This window comes from Trichosurus vulpecula, chromosome 3 (genome assembly GCF_011100635.1).
Source record: "Trichosurus vulpecula isolate mTriVul1 chromosome 3, mTriVul1.pri, whole genome shotgun sequence".
Lineage (NCBI taxonomy): Eukaryota > Metazoa > Chordata > Mammalia > Diprotodontia > Phalangeridae > Trichosurus > Trichosurus vulpecula.
In genome coordinates, this window is record NC_050575.1 from 379,350,563 (window position 1) to 379,371,169 (window position 20,607).

At 53.8% G+C, this 20,607-nt stretch overlaps 2 protein-coding genes across 2 annotated transcripts in view; one reads left to right on the top strand and one right to left on the bottom strand.

The window, feature by feature from the left end:
- The first annotated feature begins 870 nt into the window (after positions 1–870).
- On the top strand, positions 871–14,576 carry PLEKHG4 (pleckstrin homology and RhoGEF domain containing G4). Its single transcript, XM_036750056.1, has 24 exons — positions 871–898; positions 1,777–2,215; positions 2,554–2,602; positions 2,792–3,884; positions 4,275–4,442; positions 4,656–4,779; positions 4,910–5,003; positions 5,220–5,294; positions 5,542–5,658; positions 5,854–5,952; positions 6,068–6,216; positions 6,304–6,442; positions 6,711–6,827; positions 7,139–7,321; positions 8,640–9,295; positions 9,600–9,846; positions 10,362–10,451; positions 11,003–11,245; positions 11,505–11,675; positions 13,027–13,204; positions 13,535–13,651; positions 13,838–14,071; positions 14,221–14,384; positions 14,571–14,576. The coding sequence occupies exons 1-24, from the start codon at positions 871–873 to the stop codon at positions 14,574–14,576; spliced, it is 4,980 nt and encodes a 1,659-aa protein (XP_036605951.1).
- A 1,335-nt stretch (positions 14,577–15,911) lies between these two features.
- The window catches only part of KCTD19 (potassium channel tetramerization domain containing 19), a 43,668-nt gene continuing 38,972 nt past the window's right edge, over positions 15,912–20,607 (bottom strand). Inside the window, 3 exon segments of the mRNA XM_036751382.1 lie at positions 15,912–16,025; positions 19,819–19,920; positions 20,402–20,556. Of these exon segments, the coding sequence (XP_036607277.1) occupies positions 15,912–16,025; positions 19,819–19,920; positions 20,402–20,556 (371 nt within the window).

Consider the following 20,607-nt stretch of genomic DNA (forward strand, 5'->3'; position numbering starts at 1 on the left):
GCATGGATGGTGATGCACTGGGTAGAGGCTTGAAATGGAACCTGCCTGAGCAGAGGAGCCCAGGTATTCTGGCTCCTGATACTGTCTCGAGCCCTAGGAAGTACCGCTGGAGAAAGGGAGCACTTTTCTTGGGGAAGCCTGACTTGAGAAGGAAGGGGGGTCCCCTGCCTCCCCTATCTCCTTTCTTGTAGGGTTGACGTTAGACCTCTATGAGCCCTCCTCCCTCTTCCTCTCCCCCCGCCCCGGGCACTGACACACAATGCCCCTTTCACAGCTGCCAGGGTCCCGCCTGCCTGTTTTGGGGCCTCTGGCCTATAGGAAACAATATGGAAAGGGCAGTGCTTCCTGGGGAGCCCTGTGGCAGGCTAGTGGGGGGTGTTCCTCACTGGGTCTGGGTGAGGCTTGGGGGCCCGGGTGGTTAGGGAGCCAGGAGAAATGGGAACCAAGCCAATATTGGAGAGGTTGAGGGATCTTGAGAGATTGGAGGGACCCTGGCACCTCCTCTTCCTAAAAAATGCACGTCTCCATGCACGGGGGCAAGGGAAGGCTCTCCCACTCCAGGATGAAGAGGCAAACAAAAATTTGTAAAATTTGGATTCAGTCAAAAGGCTGCACTTAAGGATTTAGAAGGCCACATGTGGCCTTAAGGCCCCAGGTTCCCCACCCCCCGGAATAGATAATCCCTAAAATCAGCTCCAGCTATAATTCTGTCCCTCACTAGCTGCGAGACACTGGGGGAGATGATTAACCTCTCTGGGCTTTGGGTTTCTTCTTTGTGGAAAGGATTCACATGCAACCCCCGCCTCCCCCCTCAGCCCTGGCAAAGCCTTCTGAGAAAGCTAGTTTATTGTAGAGGAAAGACCATCGGGTATGAAGCCTGAAGAACTGGGTTTGAATGGTACCTGTAGTGTATAGAATGCTAGACTTGGAGTCAAGAAGACCCGGGTTCAAATCCCACCTCAGATTTTTACTATGACCTCGGAGAGATCATGTAACGTCTCAGAGCTTTGGCATCCTAATCTATAAAATGGGGGTGGGGGGAGGAGTTTGCCCCAGTCCTTTCTGACTAATCCTTTGACGGGCATTATCTGTATGACCTGGGTATGCTGGGTAGATACATGCAACACACTCTTCTTCCCTGGGCCTCAGTTTTCCCATCTGTGAAACAAGTGGGTTGGACTGGATGACTGTAAAGCCCTTCCAGGTGTAAATCTAAGATACTATGAAAAGACAAAATAAAAATGGCCAGCTAGCTAGCGTCTATGCAGCATTCCCAGGTTCCTGGAAGCTCTTTCTATGCGGTTGCACTTGATACACAGATAGAAACACAGAACAACACGCACGGCTTCATAACCATAACAGGCCATCACTTAAAGCAAACCAAGAGGGCAGAGGGCTTGTAGATAAGTCTCTCGTTGGCTTCTCACTGAAATAGGCCCTGAAATAGGATCACTTCATAAAAGAGCAAGAGATCTGACAGTCTCTAAGGGCCCTTCCAGCCCGGGGGGGCCTACAAGGGTCCCCATTTCATAGGTGAAGGGACTGAGGCCTAGGAATTAGAAATGACTTCCTAAAGAAAGGGAAAAAAAGAATGAAAAGGGAGGGAAGGATGGAAGGAGAGAAGGAAGGGAGGGAGGGAGGAAGGAAGGAAAGAAGAAAGGGAGGGAGGGAGGAAAGGAGGAGGGAGGGAGGCAAGCAGGCTGGCCTCTGGTCTCGGCTGCTCTAGGGCAGGGGGCCTGGCATTGCTGGCACAGACCCTGCCGTGGGTCTCCCCAGGGGGCCTCCCCGCCCCCGCAGGCTCATCCCCCAGCTGGGCTGTGGGGGTGGGGCCTGGCTCTGTCTTGGGGGTGTGGGCAGGCCTTCCAGAGACTCCTCCAGACCCCAGGGGGCGTCGGGCAGGCGGGGCCTGCAGGGAGGCCTGGGCCTGGAGGCTGAGCAGGCTCCTCCCGCAGGACTGGGGCTCCCTGGACGCCTGCCTGCAGGCCACGCTGTCTGCCCTGTACCCGCCCTTCACGGGCTCTGCCGACGCCCTGCTGGGCCAGGTGCTGGCTGTGGTCGAGCGGGCCTACTCGGGCGACGGGCTGCGCTACCTGCTGGACTTCCTGCTGCCTGCCCGCCACATCCTGCACTGTGTCCAGCTACACGCCTGCGTGAGTGACCCCCCCCTGAGCCCCCGGCCTCCCCCGGGCTCAGGTGTGGGGGGGGGCTGGGCCAGGTGACCCCCGGGCCCCCTCTGTGCTCCCCTCCCCCAGCCTGAGTGACCTGGGCAGCCACTGACCTCCCTGGGGGTCATCTGTAAGGTGAGGGGTTAGATCAGGTGACCTCCAGGCCCCTTCCTGCTCCCCTCCCCCAGCCTCAGTGACCTGGGCAGCCATTGGCCTCCCTGGGGGTCATCTGTGAGGTGAGGGGTTAGATCAGGTAACTTCCAGGCCCCTTCCTGTTCCCCTCCCCCAGCTGAGTGACTTGGACAGCCACTGATCTCCCTGGGGGTCATCTGTAAAGTGAGGGGTTAGATCAGGTGATCTCCAGGCCCTTCCTGCTCCCCTCCCCCAGCCTGAGTGACCTGGGCAGCCCATTGACCTCCCTGGGGGTCATCTGTAAGGTGAGGGTTAGATTAGGTGACCTCCAGGCCCCTTCCTGCTAGAATAGTCTATTATGGCCAAAGGTCCCTCCACTTCACCTCCTGAGTGACCGTGGGCAGGCACTCTAAATGCACTCTAAGGTGAGAGGTTCATTAATGAATCTCTCCAGGCCTTCCTGCTGATGTGCTACCCTCTTCCCCCAATCTCAGGGTCAGTATCCGGGACGCCTCTTTGCCCACGCCGGGTGGCCCCTGTGCCTAGGGGAGCACGTGGTGGTGCATCTGGCTTCCCTGGACTGGCGTCTGCTGGAGCCAGGGGACTTCTACCTACAGCTGGTGCCCTTCCTGAGGCGCCAGCCCCGTCTTGTGCTCACCTGCCTAGCACCTGGAGGCCATAGTGCCCAGCAGCTGCCCTTGCCCGAGGCCAGCTACTCAGCCATCTTCACTGCCCACTGGCTGGACGCCCTTAATGCCAGTCGGGTACCTGGCACTTGGGCCCTCCGCTCCTGCCTTTTGGGGGCACCTGGGGGGCGTGTCCTGAGGGTAGCCTGGGAGCAGGTGCTGAGGCCTTGCTTCTTGGATGAGCCAGGGGTTGAGAGTCCCCCCAGAGCTGTCATGACTTCTCTAGGTCCTTCAGGCCCTGCCCCCTCAAGGCCCTCCCCATTGCCAGGCTCACCCGGTGATTCTGGCAGAGACACACCTGAGAATCCAAAGCCTCCTGGCATCAGTCAGTGCCAGGCTGGGTGTGAAGAGGAGTCTGGAACGCAAGGTCCTCGACCAGCACCAGACACCCATAGCAGTGAGTCACAGAGGGAGGGCAGTCCAGATACCATGGCCCCCCCAGCCCATGCCACTGACTGGAGGTATGCCGTGTGCAGTTATGACGATGCTTTGGTTGAGGAAGGCTCCATACCTACTCCAGAGGAGCTGACTGAGGCCTTCAGCCCTCCTGGCCCTCCCCAGGAAGCACTCCCCAGAGGAGAGCAGCTGGCCACACCTCCCACAAGCCAAGGTGGGCCCCCAGGAGCTACTGACCTCCAGCATCTACTTTTGAGGCCACCCCAACCAACACTGGAAGACGATCAGAGCTCGGAGGAGGGGACCAAGCTCTGTGGCCATGAGAGTCCTCGGTCTTCTGGGCCAGCACAGGATAAGGGACAAGGCTGTGGCCCCGAGCAGGGAGGAGAGGGACCCCTGAAGGCAGGGCCTGGGAGCCCAGCTCCCTCTGATCCTGAGGCTGTCCAGGGAAAGAAAGAATCCAGGGACCCTGAGAAGGACCCTGGCCTGGAATCACCTGGGGGAGGTAAGTGGGGGTGGGGAAGAGCATGTTGTCATCATCAGAAGGCACTAGTTAGGGACCTGCTGGGGCACTGGGCACATGGTGAGGAGGCAGGCTTCCAGAAGTGCTCCAGCAGGAGCACAGGATGCAGTCATGAGGCCCCCGAGGGTTCAGATCTCACCTCCCCCCTGCCTAGCCGAGTGACCTTGTTCCAGTCACCTCTCTGGGCCTCAGCTTCCTAAGCATCTTAAAAAGGAACGAGTTAGACCAGCTGACTTCCAAGGTACCTTCTCATTCTGAATCCTCAGATACTATGAATTGGGAGTCTCCAGGCTCTGACCTAATCTCCAGGGAAAGTTCTTAGAATGTCCCCTGAGTAGGCCCAGATTTCAGAGCTTAGGTCTCTTCCTCCAGAAAACCTTTTGGGAGTTGAAGAAGCAGAGAAGCCTCTCTCCTCAGGTGAGCTTGAGCAGTGTCCAGCCTCCAAGGGCCCTTTTCCTGCCCTGCCTGTGCCTGTGAGGGCCACCCTTGCCCAGGACTTGTCCCCCAAGCTGTTGGACAGTGGTTTAGCTGCCCTGCCTGGTAAGGGAGGCAGGGGCTATGGGGTGAGGGGGGGAAGGGAGGAAGGGTCTATAGGGGAGGGGCAGGGGCTGGGGAACAAAGGGGGGAGAGGAGGAAGAGTCCACAGGCTAGGGGGCATGGGCTTTGGTTAAGGTCAGGGATGGAGAGGCTTGTGGGGGAGGGGATAGCCAGGAGGACAAGTGGCCTGGATGGTGAGGCTCTGCCTTCCTGCAGGGACCAGAGACTCTGAGGGCCGGGTGGTGCTGTTGGTCTGTACCCAAAATCTGGCCTGGCTCGGTCCTCATTGCGGCATCCAGGAGCTTGCTGGACTCTTCCTTTACCTGCATAGCATTCCAAGGTAGGAGCAGGGCCTGCTTTCAGGTGGAGAGAAGCAGGCTGTGAGAAATGGTTGGGTCCTGGGAGGTGAGTGTGCCGGGCAGTGCCAAGGGCCCTGAGCATTACCGCCTCTCTGCTCCAACCTTTGGCAGACCTGAGGATCAGGCCCGTGGACTGACTGTGTTGGTGGATGCCCGACACTGCCTGCCAAGTCCTAACCTCTTCCTGGGGCTTAGCCAGATGCAGGTGAGCCTGGTCCTAGATCTGGACCCCTGATCTGGGCTGGCATCCCAATTCCCTTTTTCAGGTGTGGGGGAGAAGGGAGGCAGGGCTTCATCCTTGGCTTTGGGAAGGTTTGACAGTCTTGGGGCTGATTATGGAGGCTCCGAGGGTTCAGGGGTGAGGGCCTGTGGGCTCTGGAGGCCTCGCTAGGATTGAGGCCTGTGGGCATGGCTATTTCAGAAAATTGTCCCAGGCTCCGTGCACCAGGTCCTCCTGCTGGGGAAAATATCAGGAGCTCCACCTCCGGGACTGAAGGTACCCAGGCTGGGCTTCCCATGGCCACTCTGCCTGCCCAAAGCTGATCATGCCTGCTGTGGCCCTGCCCTCCATCAGTCTCCTCTTCCCCTGTCCAGCAGGTCACACTCCCCCTTCGAGGTCATTCCCCTTCCCTTTCAGTCCCCCTCCCTATGCTGGGTTGGACTAACACTCTGAGCTCCTGTTCAACCCCAAGTGTCCAGGACCCTGTTCCTCTGGTGCCCACATCACTCCTTCCCCTCCCCAGCTGGAGCTGCTGCCCTCCCGACAGGCTCTCCTCTCCTTCATCCCAAACTCCCAGCTGCCCCTAGCTCTTGGAGGCTGCCTCTCCTACAACCACAATGCTTGGCTGGATTTCCGAAAGGTCAGTGATGGCAGTTGGTGATGGAGGGGAGAGAGAGAACCCCTCTGATGACAAAGCAGCCACCTGGCTGGGGTGGGGCTCTAGGGTCAGCTGCCAAGAATACTAGGCACCCTTGGGGACAGTGCAAGAACCCTGGCCAAGAGCCCTGATTCTTGGGTCTGTGGCCTATGCATAACCTCTGTCCTTGTCCTTCAGCGGCTGGAAGCCTTGAAGCAGAGCTACCTGGAGGCCTGTGTCCTGCTCTGCAGGGCCATCAAGAGTGTAGAAGCTGCCCCTGAGCCAGAGGGTCCTGGGGTGAGTGTGCATGATAGTTCCCTAGCAGGGTGGACGCCATGCCCATCACACAGCTCCCCCCCCACCTCTGCCTCATTGCCCTGTTCATTTCCCTGGTTCTTGTGCCCATTCTCAGGGAGCTGAGCAGCTGCTGCAGGACCCACAGGAACTGATGCAGCAAGTGCTGGAGTACCCTCTGCTGGCCTGGCTGCAACGGGAAGGTGGCACAGCATTGGCAGAGCTCCAGAGGGAGGATCCAGGTGGCATTCAGAGCCCAGACCACAGGTGGGCATCACAGAGAGGTCTCAGGGGTTGGCAGAGCTTTCACCCCATGGTGCTCAGCTCAGGAGGAACAAGTGTTTCTTGTGCCAGGCTGGCAGTGGACGAAGCAGGGAGGTTGTACGCCCAGGTAGATGGGCTGCTGCACCAGCTGGTCACTCTGTGCAACCGGCGGATGCGGGCCCTCGAGCTGGGAAAGATGCTGGAGGCTCAGGCAGGAACACTGGTTGAGGTGGGCACGCCTTTTACCCTCTTCTACTGCCCCCTGCCCATGTCACTGCCTTCCTCTTTTCTGCCAGGCCAGCTACCCCACAGACACCCCCATAGGACAGGTTCAGAGACAACACTTCTCCTAGTGGGGATTATTGCCCAGAGTTGCCCTCCTTATCCCAGGGCCTGTGTCAGGTTTGGGCTCCCATCCCACCTCCCCAATCCCCTTTCCCTTGGATACCACTCTCCCACATCCCTTTGCTGGTACTGCCACCCTTATCCCACTCCAGACTCAGGCCTGGCTGCAGAACGTAGGCTGGCCAGGGCTAAAGGGGCCAGAGGAACCTTCACTGGACACGCTGCTTCAGGCTCGGGATGCCTTCTGGAAGCTAGACCAAGCTGCCCAGGTGGGATTCTGTCAGAGGAATGGAGTGCGTGTAGACAGAGGCCAGCCCAGGCTTTATTGGGGGAAGAGGACAGGAGAGTAGAGTGTGGGTAGGTCTATATTAATGGTTCATAGGATGGGGAGTCAGATGGGACCTTAGGAATCCTATCGATCTACTCCCCCATTTCAAAGATGAGAGAACTAAGGCCCAGGAGCCATCCTGGACCCTGGGGTAGTAGCAGAAGAGCAGGGCCTGGGCAGGAGCCAGGGGAGTGGACAGAGGACGTCCCAGGGCTAGGGCTGAGCTTGACCAAGGCCCTTCACTTTTCCCAGGAGCATATCCATTTTGGTGAGGAGATTTTAGCTGGCTGGGAAGTGACTGAGTTGGGCCAGCTGGGTGCTCCCGGGGCCCGCCTCATCTCCCTGCAGACACAGCTGTCGGAATTCTCGAGGGCTCTAGCCCGGCGCCGGCAGCAGCTCATGGATGCCCAACACCTTTCTCAGCTGCTGGATCAGGTATCTGGGGGGACCTGGGCCCCACTCCCTGGGCTTCCCCTCCAGAGGACTCAGTGGTGGGAGGCAGAGGCCTGGGGGATCCCGGCCTCACATCCCCTTTGGGCCTCCCTTTCCCGTCTGTGAAGGGAGAACACGGTGTCTCTTCAGGCCCTAAGGCCTCCAACAGCTACTGAGCCGTTCTCTTCTCAGCTGGCCCCGGCAAGGGTGACCCTGTCCCCTTGCCCCGTCTGGCCATTCCTCCACCCTCAGTGCCACCCCCCTTGCTGACCATTCTCCCCAGCTCCCTTGGGGTCTCTTTGATGTTGGTGCTGGTTGGTCCTCATGCCTTGTTGGGTGAGGGAGTTCTTGGACATGTGTCCTTCCTGCCCACATGTGCCTGAGGGATCCTGGTGGGGATTGTTGGGGATACTATTTCCTAGTCTGGACTGCCTCAGAGGTATTTAAGCCTTGCCCAGGCCTAGGATGGGAGGGACCTGTTTCTTCCCTCCCCTGGCACTCCCCAAGGGCCGGTTCAGCCTGAGCGCTGGTCCTGGGTGGGGGGTGGGGGGTGGCACGGCAGGAAAGGCAGGGCCAGGCACAGAAAGTTAAGTGCCCTAATAGAGAGTGTGAGACTTGGAGGCTGTATGACCCTGGGCAAGTCACTTAACCTCTGTGTGTTTCAGCTTCCTCGTTTGCAAAATGGGATAATATTAGCACCTCCCTCTCAGGGTTGTCAGGATCGAATGAGATCATTCATCACATAGATGCACACACATGTGGATAGATAGATAGTGCTTGAGAAGACTTGAAGTGCTACTATTTGGGGGTGAAGGCAATGAGTTGAGATGTCATGGGATCCCAAGGTTTTAGAGTTAAAAGCAACATTATCTGGCCTAGATTCTAGTCTGACCTCACTTTGTAGATGAGGCCCAGGAAAAGGAAGTGACTTGTCCAAGGTCACACAGTTAATAGCAAGGTCAAGATTTGAGTCCAAGTCTGTTGTATAAAGGAAGCATAGAGCTAGCCCTGAATTCAAGGCCGCTGTCACTTACCAGCTTGGTGACTTGGGGTGAGATGCCTCATCTGGGGGATCGTCTCAGAGGTCTCTCTCAGCTCTGGGAGCATGGAGGCAGCTGGTGCTTCCTGGAGCAGGCAGGGGAGAGGCCTATGACCACTGCAGATAGGGAACCTTCAGTCTGAGAAGAGCTAGGGTGATTCCTTCCTCCAGTTCTCCTATAACAATAGGATCCTCCTCTGTCACCCCCTGAAAAGACTCGGTCTGGGTCTGGGGAAGTGTTTCCTGTGGAAAGGAAGCTGATTTTTATCCCTGCTATTGCAGGCCCTGGTGCAGGCACAGGCTGGACAGAAGGCCCTGGCCAAGCTCACCGAGGAGGAACGCGCATCCCCAGAAATGGTTCTGCGCCACTTGGAGAGGCACCAGCTCTCGAACCCTGACCTGGCCCCGTCCCACTTTCAGGAGATGGAGGCACTGGCTGCGGGCCTGGGCTTCGATCTCACCATCCAGCAGTGTCGCCTTCTGAGCACCTGGTGCCAAGACACCCAGGTGGCACTAGCTAGGAAGCTGGAGGCCGCACGCAGGGCACAGCAGGTGCTTCCTGCCCTTGCCAGGGGCCACCGGTGCCCGCTAGGTGGTGGTAGCAGCAGCTCCTCAGACCAGGCCTCCCTGGCCTCTGGCAGGAAGACTGAAGAGAGAGCTAGCAGCAGCAATTCCTCAGGGTCTGCCACCTCCCATGTCCTAAGGAGGGCCCACACCTTGGAGGCAGGGGCAAAGCAGAGCCTGTGGGGTTCTGTGTGTCAGCTCCGCCTGGGCGAGTCCCCAGCCTTGCCCTCGGCCTCAGCCGTCCCCCATGGCCCCTCGGGCAGCTCCATGGGGGCTGTTGGCTGCCAGCAAGCAGGGCCTCCCATCCAGAGGCCCCTGGGATCCCTGAAGGCATCACCCAGCAGTCCCCTTCTGGAGGCCAGTACCCAGAACAGGTAAAAGGGAGTTTAGAGGTGGGCAGAAACCTTGGGGAGCTGGTCCAGAGAGCAGAAGGGGTTCTGTGAGGGCTAGTAAGAACCTGGAGGCCTCACGTTCCAGTCCCACCCCCAGGCCTTAGAGGCCGTGACCACTCTGAGCCTCAATCTCCTTTACCTGTAACTGTGCCCCCTCACTGACAGGTTTGTTCTGGGGCCCAGATGAATGAGGCACTATAAAAATGTAGCTGGTACCCAACAAGGCAGAGGTGGGTGACACAGGGGGCCAGTGTGGGCCTGGCCCTGAGCCCTGCCCACTGGGCAGGCTGCACTTAATCCTAGGAGAGATGGTGGCGACGGAGCGGGAGTACGTGCGGGCCCTGGATTACGTGGTGGAAAGCTACTTCCCTGAACTGGAGCGGGCAGATGTGCCCCAGGGCCTGCGGGGACAGCGATCCCGGCTCTTTGGCAACCTGGAGAAACTCCGGGACTTCCACCGGCACTTTTTCCTGCGGGAGCTGGAGAGCTGCAGCCAACACCCCCTTCGAGTGGCCCATGCTTTCCTACGTCACGTAAGGGCCCGGCGAGGCTCCCTGGCCTTCCATCCCCCTGTCCTCCTCTGCCCCTGGCCTCAGCATCTCTCTGTGTACTGCCCCAGTGAGTGCAGCACCCAGCTTAGACACAGTCACCAAGCCTCCAACCCAAGCCAGGGTGAAGAGACACTGAAGGCCAACTCAGTAAAGATGGCCTCTCCTCCCTTCCTTCGTGATGAGCCATTCCTAGTCACAGTTTGTCACTGGAATCCTGCTGTAGGATGCCTGGGAGCTCTGGGTGGGGTCCTTGGCTAAAGTGGTTAGTCCATTCCATGTTTAACGGAGGTTGGAGCCTGGGCCTTTGGCTTGATGTGGGTTTAAATACTACCTGTATCCACACGCACACTCCCTGAAGGGACTTTAGAGTGAATGGTACATGGGGCTAACCACGGAAGGTTTCCTCAGCCAATCTGGCCTGTGTGGGGAGCAGAGGGTGAGGCTGGCATGGGGCACTGGGCACTGCCAGCCCTGGATTGAGCCTTTTATCTCCACAGAGGGAACAGTTTGGGATGTATGCTCTCTACAGCAAGAACAAGCCCAGATCTGATGCATTGTTGGCCAGTCATGGGAATGCCTTCTTTAAGGTTGGTCCAGTCAGTCACAAACATTTCTTAAGTGCCTGAGGCAGATAAAGCCCTTGTCCTGGCTCCCCACCTTGGACAAGAAGCCCTGGGCTGGAGTACCAGCCCTGCTACTTTCTGTGCTGGTTGGGCTACATCTCTGTAGGCCTCAGTTTCCTAACCTTTAAAGGAAGGGGCTGAAATAGATAAGTCTCAAAGGCCTTTTCCAGTCTTACCCTCCTCCCACACTCCAAAGTGAGGAATAAAACTTAGCCTTGGCAAGGGGGCAGGAAGGGGCGTGTTTGAGCTGAGGAAGGCAGTGGGGCGTGATGAAAGGAGCCCCGGATGTACAGTGAGTCTTGTCTCTGCCTCTCACTACATGTGTGACCTGGGCAAGTAAAGCCTCCTCCCTGGGCCTTGGTTTCTCTGTCTGTAAATGAGGGGCTTGGGCTAGAAGCCGGATCATCTCTGAGGTCCTTTCCAGTTGTAACTTCTAGGAGACATAGGTATAGTTCAGGCCTTAGGCAGAGGACACCCATCTTCCCTTTTCCTCTCTGCCCCTGGCTGGGCTCCAGGACAAACAGCGTTGTCTGGGGGACCACCTGGACTTGGCTTCCTACCTGCTGAAGCCCATTCATCGGATGAGCAAGTATGTGCTGCTGCTGCAGGAACTGTCCCGGACCTGCAAAGAAGAGCCTGGCCTGGGCTGGTCCCGAGGGCCGGATCTGGCTGCCCTGCACGCTGCCTGTGATCTCGTTCGATTCCAGCTCAGGCATGGCAACGACCTGCTGGCTATGGATGCTATCTGTGGTTGTGACGTGAGTGTGCACCGGGCATGGCATGGGGAGACCCTGTGCTGGAATGTAGTGCCTGGCAGCACCAGGCCAGTGCCCCCGTGGCACAGGGAGGCTTGTGGCCCTGGGCTGGTGCCGGGGGAGGCTCAGCCCATTGAGACGGTACCAGGGGGGCACAGGGAGTCTCCTAGCTCAGGGCTGGTCCTCTGGGCACAGGGAGTCTGATGCTTCTGGGATGGTGCCTGCCAGGTACTCCCTGCTAAACCACAGAAATCTATGCCAGGTGAACCTCAAAGAGCAGGGCCAGCTGGTTCGTCAGGATGAGTTCACAGTGTGGTCTGGACGTAAGAAGTGCCAGCGCCACATCTTCCTATTTGAGGAGCTCATCCTATTCAGCAAATCTCGACATGGGCCCAGAGGGATTGACTCCTTCATCTACAAGCACTCCTTTAAGGTAGGGTGCCTCTCCTCCAGGGAGGCCCTGCCTATCCTTTGATTTGGGTTCTTGCCTCTCAGACCAGCTTAGATTCAGACTGTGGTTTCGTAGCCCAGACCTGACTCCTGACCGCATCTTTAACTTTGAGCCCATCCCTGACATTAGTCCTGCCTTTTTTAAAAAAAAATTTTTTTAATTAATTTATTTTCAGTTTTCAGCGTTCACTTCCATAAACTTTTGAGTTTCCAATTTTATGCTGCTTCCTCCCCCTTCCCCAAGAGGGCGTGTAATCTGATATAGGCTCTATGTATACATGGATATTAAACATATTATCACATTAGTCATGTTGTAAAGAAGAATTGGAACTATTGGGAGGAATCATAAGAAAGAAGAAACAAAACAAAACAACAAAAGAAAAAAAAAGAGCAAATAGTCTGCTTCCATCTCCAGTGAGACCCCGTAATTCTTTCTCTGGATGTGGATGGCATTTTCCATCTTGAGTCTTTTGGAGTTATCTTAGATCCTTGCATTGCTGAGAAGAGCTAAGTCTATCACAGTTAGTCTGGAACAGTGTGGCTGTTACTGCGTACAGTGTTCTCCTGGTTCCGCTCACTTCACTCAGCTTCAGTTCGTATAAGTCTTTCCAGGTTTTTCTGAAGTCTGCCTGTTCATCATTTCTTATAGCTTAATAGTATTCCATTACATTCATATACCACAACTTGTTCAACCATTCCCCAATTGATGAGTATCCCCTCAATTTCCAATTCTTTGCCACTGCAAAAAGAGCTGCTATAAATATTTTTGTACATGTGGGTCCCTTTCCCATTTTTATGATCTCTTTGGGATACAGCCCTAGAATTGGTATTGCTGGGTCAATGGATATGCACAATTTTATAGCCCTTTGGGCATAGTTCCAAATTCCTCTCCAGAATGGTTGGATCAGTTCACAACTCCACCAACAATCATCAGTGTTCCAATTTTCCCACATCTTCTCCAACATTTATCATTTTCCTCTTTTGTCATGTTAGCCAATCTGATAGGTGTGATGTGGTACCTCAGAGTTGTTTTGATTTGCATTTCTCTAATCAATAGTGATTTAGAGCATTTTTTCATGACTATAGATAGCTTTAACTTCTTTATCTGAAAACTGCCTATTCATATCCTTTGACCATTTATCAATGGGGGTATGATTTGTATTCTTGTAAATTTGACTCAGTTCTCTATATATTTTAGAAATGGTCAGTCCTGCCTTCTAATCTAATCTGCCTGGGTCTGCCAAATTGGTCTGCCCCAGCTCTCAGTTCTTCACCTTTGTCCCCCAGCATACACCTGTCTTGATCTCTGTATCTACCCATTTCTCACTGGGCAGACAGCAGACATCGGTCTCACAGAGAACTTTGGAGAGAGTGGGCTGTGCTTCGAGATCTGGTTCCGACGCCGCAAGGCCAGCGACACATTTGTGCTGCAGGCCCTCACTACTGAAAACAAGCAAGCCTGGACGGCCGACATCGCCAGCCTGCTCTGGAGACAAGCTGCCCGCAATAAGGGTATCTACCCCCAGCGTTGGGTGCCCCATGCCTAGAGGGCCCTAGAGGGCTGTAAAAATCAGGGTGTTGAGCTGATCTCTAAAGTGCTTTCTGGTTCTGAATCTGTGACCCTTTCTAACCTTGACATCTTTGATAGGACATCGGTCAGGAGACTTCTAGCTTTCCAAATGCAAGATGAAGAATTTCTTGAGTATCCACAGGGATCATGGTTCTGAAATTTGGGGAGGGCAGGAAGAGGAGTGTGTGTGTGTGTGTGTGTGTATGTGTGTGTATGTGTATGTGTGTATGGGTGTGGATGCCTTTGGTTACTATAGACCCTCTCCCCCACAGAGCTCCGAATGGCTGAGATGGTATCCATGGGTGTAGGGAACAAACCCTTCCTGGACATCACCCCCAGTGAAGCAGCCATCAATGACCGTGCCATCAACTATATCATGAAGGGTCGAGGTGCTGGAGGGGGGTAGGAGGGCCCTGGGAGACTATAGTCAGGGGTCTTTATTGGGGAGGAGAGGGAGATGGATGGGGGAGGCAACCAGAAGTGAGGACAAGAGGCAAGTGAACAGGGTGGCTATGTCCTGAAGTCAGACTTGCAGCCCCTAACAAGGCTGATGTCAAGTTCTCTGTCTGGGACAGGAGCTCGGACTCGGGCCTCCATTGCAGTGTCTCTGTTTGACCACACTGACCCCTATCCTGGATCTCCAGCACCGATTCCCACCGGCCCCTCTTCCTGTTCCTTGCTGGGGCCCCTTAACCTGCACCTGTGTGGAGACCCAGCTCGACTGGGACTCTCTTGGCCCTTGCATCCCACTGCTTACCTGGAGGAAGAGCTAGATCCAGAGACTGAAACAGGAAGTCAACCTTCACTGAGTATGTGTGCCTGAAGGGCTAAAGATATAAGGGACCTAGTGGGATAGTGTGGCTGCTAAGGTGGAGGAACTGAGTATGTATACTGAAGAAGGGTGGCTGAGTGGGGCACTGCCCCTCCACTCACTGTCTCCTCCCTCTGGCTCCCTCAGCTCCTGAGAGCTCTGAGGCCTCATCCCAGTGTCCATCAGCTAGTTCAAGTGGTTCAGATAGTGGCTGTGTAGCTGGTCTGACCCTGGCCAGTGGCTGTGAAGACCAGCCCATACCACCCCTGGAAGACAAAGCCCAGTGTGGCCAGAGTCAATACATATCCTCAGTAAGTATCCCGGGATGCTCAGGTCCTTGTCCATTCCCTTCACCTCTCCCTTGAGGTGTTCACCTGAGTGGGTCCATCATTTGCTTTCCTGGGTAGGGCCAGAGCTCTAATGCTGGAAAAGATGCTTAGACACTCTGGCTGGGGAGTTGGGGGAACCTGGGCCTGATATCTCTTGGGCTTCCACAGGTCTGAGCTCTGCTTTGGCAGATGTGATGGTGGATGCTGGCTGCTGGCTGCCAGGAGGAGTGAAGCCTCTTCTCTGCATCTGTTCTTCCCCTCAGCTGGGAGGCCTAGGCCTTGGGGAGGCCCTGCCCTGGCACATTATCCTGCTGTTGGTCAGGGCAAGGCCCAGGGCATGAGTTTGTGTTCCCTTTTTTAGTTGCTTCAGTTACCTAAGTTGATGCCCTACATCTGATATCTTAACCATTCTGAATGTCTGGGTAGCCACTTCCTTAGTTCCTGCTAAGGGAAAGAGGTAGGAGGGGCAGATAGATGCCTAATGCCTGTGGCTAATTTTGACAAAAGGGCCTGTCCCAGAGTGTCCAGAAATGGCCATGTAGTCTTTATGAGGGCTCCGTCCCCCTCTCCTAGCCATCTGTGTGGAGACTCTGAGGGGCAATTGGACAGAGCCAGCCAGGCCCCGCTTTAAGTTATAATTAGACTAGAGGGGAAGGTGTTGTGTTTCACATTTTATTTTAACGAGGCTGACAGAGAAGTTGGAGATGCCTGGAAATGGCTGGCATGGCCTTTGGGTATAAGGAGTAGGTGGTGAGATGGAGGGTATTATTGGGCCTACAGCACAGTCAGTGACAAAGATGGTAGCCAGCCCCCAGGACTTGGAGAAAGGGGATTTCCCAGGATCTGTTTTCCTCCTTTGGCTCAAGTCCCATCAGTGTTCTAGGATGGCCCAGCTTCTTAGCCTGAAGTCTCCTCTAATCTCAGGGACAAAGACCCACAAGGCCTTGCTGTGGCTCCCCTGCCATTTTCTGTATTCCTGGGTTCCCTTCTGGGATCTCATAGCATTTCTCTTTATTCTCCGCTAGGGAAAGAATATCCTGGGTAACTCTGTGAATTTGGGGAGATGATGGGGCAGGGAGTGGTGGGTCCAGCACAAAGCTGATGTTGTCTTCTATCCACACCACCCCAGGCCTGCTATAGGTTCCCCACCAGACTAGCCAGGTGCCTCCCTTCTAGTTCCGACCTCACCAGGATCCCATCCTAGCATTCTTCCCTGGATTCATGTTATAATGTTGACCCGATTGGTGGCTTTTTTGAACTGTTTCTAATAAAAGTTTTATCTATTTAGATGTATTTTAGCCTTTTGCTTTCTTGGAGAGGAAAGCTCACCAACTTGTTCTGGTTTAGAACTTTATTTGTTTATAAAAGGACAGGCTCTGGTTCCCACACACACAAGTATGCACACATGCACACACAGGTTTGCATGCATATACACAGATGTGCACATTCATGCACAAAGACCTATGCACATACAGTTAACATGAGCTCCAGTTGTGGGTGGCTACTCCCCTAACATTCCTGCAGGTACTTTCCCAGGACTGAGTAGGAGACAGATGTGGACAAACCTTTCTTGATGAGCAGGTCCACACAGTGGCTGTATTTCCTGGCAAACGGCAGTGTGAGCTGAAAGGAAAGCCAGGCCAGTCCTGCCCTCAGTGCAGCACCCCATGAGGCCACATGTGTCCCCAGGAGGCTCTGAGCTAGTGATGGGGCTGGGCTGGTCCCTTCTCACCTTGGACGTAATCTCGGCCCTGCTGCCTCTCCCTTAGGAGCCCTTCTCTAAGGGCTGGGGAGGGGGCAGAGGAGCTAGGGTGACCACAGAACCCCAATGTTGATGGGAAACTCACAGGTCATGTTGGGAAGGCCCTACTTGAAAAGGAATTAACCTCTTTTGGATTCCTGACTAGAAGCTCCCTTGGCTTTGCTTGAAGGCCTCCAGTGATGGGGAAGCCACTCCATTCTAAGGTCCCTCATGGGGACACATAGGGACAAGTCTGATTGGCAGCAAGGGTTTTCTAATGGGTCCATGATCTCATAAAAGTGGGTCCTCCCTCCTGTGATGCCAATCACAGCCATCCTTTGGCACCCTTGTCCGCTCTTCTTGGGGATCAGCCATGAGAAAACAATCCCTCTCCTGGCTGAAGGGGGCTTCCTATTCTTCATATTGCATAGGCATTGTAGGAGCACCTGGGCTGTCTCTGATTATACACAGCTGGCCCATCTTTTTTTCTGATCAAACACTTCTATGCTGACATCCTTCACACTGTTTCTTTGTAATTCTCCACTTGTAATGTGCCACCATCTGCTCACACCAACCCTCAAACCTGCCTTTCTGCCCCTTTCACCCTTTCCTCTTGGCTCTGTCCTCTTCTATGTCAAGGCCCACCAAATACTTAAAGTGCTCTTGTCTTCCACCACTACATCTCTCCTCCATGCCAACCTCCCCAGTCTCTTTAGCCAATACTCGCCAGGCACAACCTTGTGAGGCCACTGACCATCCTGATGCCACAAGGTGGCTTGCCAGAATACCTCCTAAGATATGGTGCCCACGAGTATGCTGTGACCCAGGCAGCAGACATGGAGACAGGCCTTTTGTCTGCATTCTCCTGGAGCTCTGCAGCCTTGGACACTTGACCAGCTTTTATGACTCTTCTCTTTCCTGGTTCTTCTCCTATCTGGCTGCTCCTTCCCTGTCTCCTTTGCTGGATCCTCCAAACCATGCCCTCCACATCACACCCTCTGGGTTCCCTCTCCTCTCCTCCCTCTGTGCTTCTTCACTTGGTAACCTCATCAGCTCCCATGGATTTAATTACCATCTCTATGGTGATGATTCTCAAATCTACCTTTCCTGCCCTAATCTCTCTTCTGACCTCCAATCTCACATCTCCAATTGACTTTCAAACATGGCAAACTGCATGTCCAGTAGACATCTTAAACCAAATGTGTTCAAAACAGAACTCATTATCTTTTCACCTAAATCCTCCCCACCTCATACCTTGCATCTCACTGTAAAGTGTAACGCCATCCTCCTGGTCTCTCAGGCATATAACCTAGAAGTCATCCTGGAATCCCCCACTATCCCTTACTCCCTATATCCAAGCTGTTGCCAAGGCATGCCAATTTTACCATCGCAGTATTTCCCCTTCTCTCCTCAGACACTGCTCCCACCCTGGTACAGACCTTCATCACCTCACACCTGGATTATTACAATAGCTGCTGGCAAGTCTGCCTGCGTCAAGTCTCTCCACTTCATCCTCCATTCAGCCACCAAAGTGATTTTCCTAAAGCACAGGTCTGACCATGTCACCCCCTTACTCAACAAACTCCAGTGGTTTCCTGTTGCTTCTAGGATCAAAACAAAACACCTGTTTGACATTTAAAGTCCTTAAAACCTAACCTCCACCTACTTTTCCAGCCTTCTTACACCTTACTTCCCACCATGTACTCTTCCATCTAGTGATACTGGCCTCCTGATTGCTCCACAAACAAAACACACCATCTTTCTGCCCTAGGTATTTTCTCTGGCTGTTCCTCATGCCTGAAAAGCTCTCTCTCCTCAAGTTTACCTGCTACATTCCTTGGCTTCCTTTACCTCCTGGCTAAAATCCCATCTTTTACTGGAAGCCTTCCCCAATCTCTCTCAATTCCAATGCCTTCCCTCTGCTAATTATTTTCTATTTATCCTGTATAGAGCTTGTTTGTACATAGTTATTCACATGTTGTCTCTGCCATTAGATTGTAAGCTCCTTGAGGGCAGGGATTGTCTTTTGCTTCTCTGTGTATCCCCAGGGCTTAGTCCAGTGCTTAACATAGAGAAGGTGTTTAATATTGAGTGATTGACTATCATCTGCTGGACACTTTTTCTCTATTGATTCAAAGATCACATTAGCTTTTTGGGTTGCCATGCTACACTGTCAATCCACCCTGAGCTTTCTGTGCCCCTATTCCCCCTCCCCTCATTTTTCACAGCAATTGGTTCTGGTGACGTTGGACCACCCCCAGATCCAGCACTTGTGCAACTATCTTTTGAACTCAAGTGTAGGACTTAGGTGTGGTCCATTGTTTTAGTTCATTGAGCTCTTTGGGGATCTTGACTATTGTTCATTGTGTTGGCTATCCCAGCTTTTTGCTGCCTTTTTCTGATGTGACCACTTGAGCCAGTTTTGAGGGCTTTTTTGTCAGGTGAGGAGAAGCAACTCCAATCACTTTCATCCCTAACAGTCCCCTCAAAGAACTTTTAATTGAAAAAGCACTCTCTCCTGTACTAGGTTCTTCCAAGCCCAGCTATTCTTGTGGCTACATTGCAAAGGAAATCTAACCTGTCCTTGTTCTTCACTCCTCCTGCCCCCCTCCCAAGTCTCCTTGGTCTTCTCCACACAAACCCCCACCCCAGACTCTGTGGAGAAGTTTGGTGTTAGTCTTGCAGACCCTATAAGCTCAGACTAGCAATAAACAAGCATCCACTGAGCCCTAACCCAGAGGGAAATGTATTTGCCAAACCAGGCCATGCTACTAGATTATAAACTCCTGAGGCCAAGTCCCCTGTTTAGTATCCATAGTGCCTTCTATACAGTAGGTTCTCCATGACCTGATGAGGAAAGCACTGGATTCAGCCTCATGAGGCTGGAGTCTGAAGCTTGACCCAGAACTAGATGACATCTGGATCTTGTGCAAGTACTTCATCTGTAAAGTGGAGGTGGTTATACCTGACCTAGAGAAGGTACTATATAAATGAATCCTGTTCTGACTTCAGAATGATCAGGTGGCCGGTGTCCCTTAGTCCAGGGCTTTCGGGTTTGCCCCGGGATGGGGCCTTGCATAGAGAATGCTGGAGGTGGAAGGAATCTTAAGAATGATCTTGTCCAACCACCTTAGTTTACATAGGAGGAAAGTGAGGGTCAGTGACTTAGTGCCTGAAGTGGTTCAATTAATAAGCCAAGTCCTCCCATTACACATCCAGCTATCTCTCCACATTGGGATGCTGCCTGTCCATTATGGGACCTTAATATGTTTGGTGAGCTAATATGCACCTAGAGGCCTTGTTGCCCTGAAATGGCATGGCAGGAAGCAAATCAAGGTGGATGGAAGGGTGTGAGGGGAAGGCCCAGGGGGAGTAGGACTCGTGTCTGTAGCTGTCCCTGACTCTCTCACTTAGGTTTCTGTTCTCTATGGGTTTCAGCTCCACTAGCTCTTAACCCTCACATGCAGAAATGGCAGATGTCAATTCCTGCCTACCTGGGCATTTCCCCTCAGGAGATTATGGGCAGGGGAAATATAGGATTTCCTCTGAGACACTGAGAACTTTCTCATTTTCACACAGATAACACCTTTGCCTATCTGTCTTGTCAGTGGCTTTTCAAGGCTCTCCTTGAGGAGCTCCTAGCCTGGCTTGGTCCAGCTCTGGGAGAACTCTTACCTCTACCCAGCTGTGTAGCCGTTCCTGGGTGTGTCTGTCATCCTTAAAGCCTGTGATGGTCAGCAAATCTGCCACAAACTGTTTGGGAGTGATGTGAAGGGTCTGACAGGAAAAACACAGGTCAGCATCTACCCTACCCCACCAGGGAGTCATTCAGAGGTGGAGGAGGGGGCACTGGGCTGCCGCCCTGAAACCCATGTTTCAGTTCCTTCAAGATCTAATGCTCCTGTTCTAAGGCATGCTATTCCCTGCTCTCAGATCCTTTGCTTCTTCTCTTTTCCTCCTTGCCAAGCAATCTCCTCCCTAATAAACCCTCCATGATCAGCTTGTTCTCTCACCGCCCCCCATTCCATGCCACATATTTCTCCCAGGCCCAAGTGTGGTGCCCACTCCTGGTTTGCATCCTCCTCTTGTTGCTGGGTAAAGGGATAGAAAAAGTAGGGATTTCTCAACCCAAGAGAGATGTCCCCAGAGGCTTTTCACAGGTCCATAGGTAACATCCCTAGACTGAAGTTAGTAGAGATCCCAGACTCACCTCTAGCCCTAGCCCAAGGTCCCAGGACAGAGGGAAGGTCACACATACCCACAGCCTGTTGGCCAGGGATACCACCTTGGCCGTCACTGCTTTGGGGTCCTTCTGTCTAATGGAATCCAAGATGATGTCAGTCAGGAAACAGTGGCATTTTCGGGCATAAAACATCTCCTCCCGGGACAGAGAGAAACTCAGGAAAGTCACCTCTGCAGAAGAAGGGTAAGGCCAGTGTTATATATCATATGATAACCAACAAA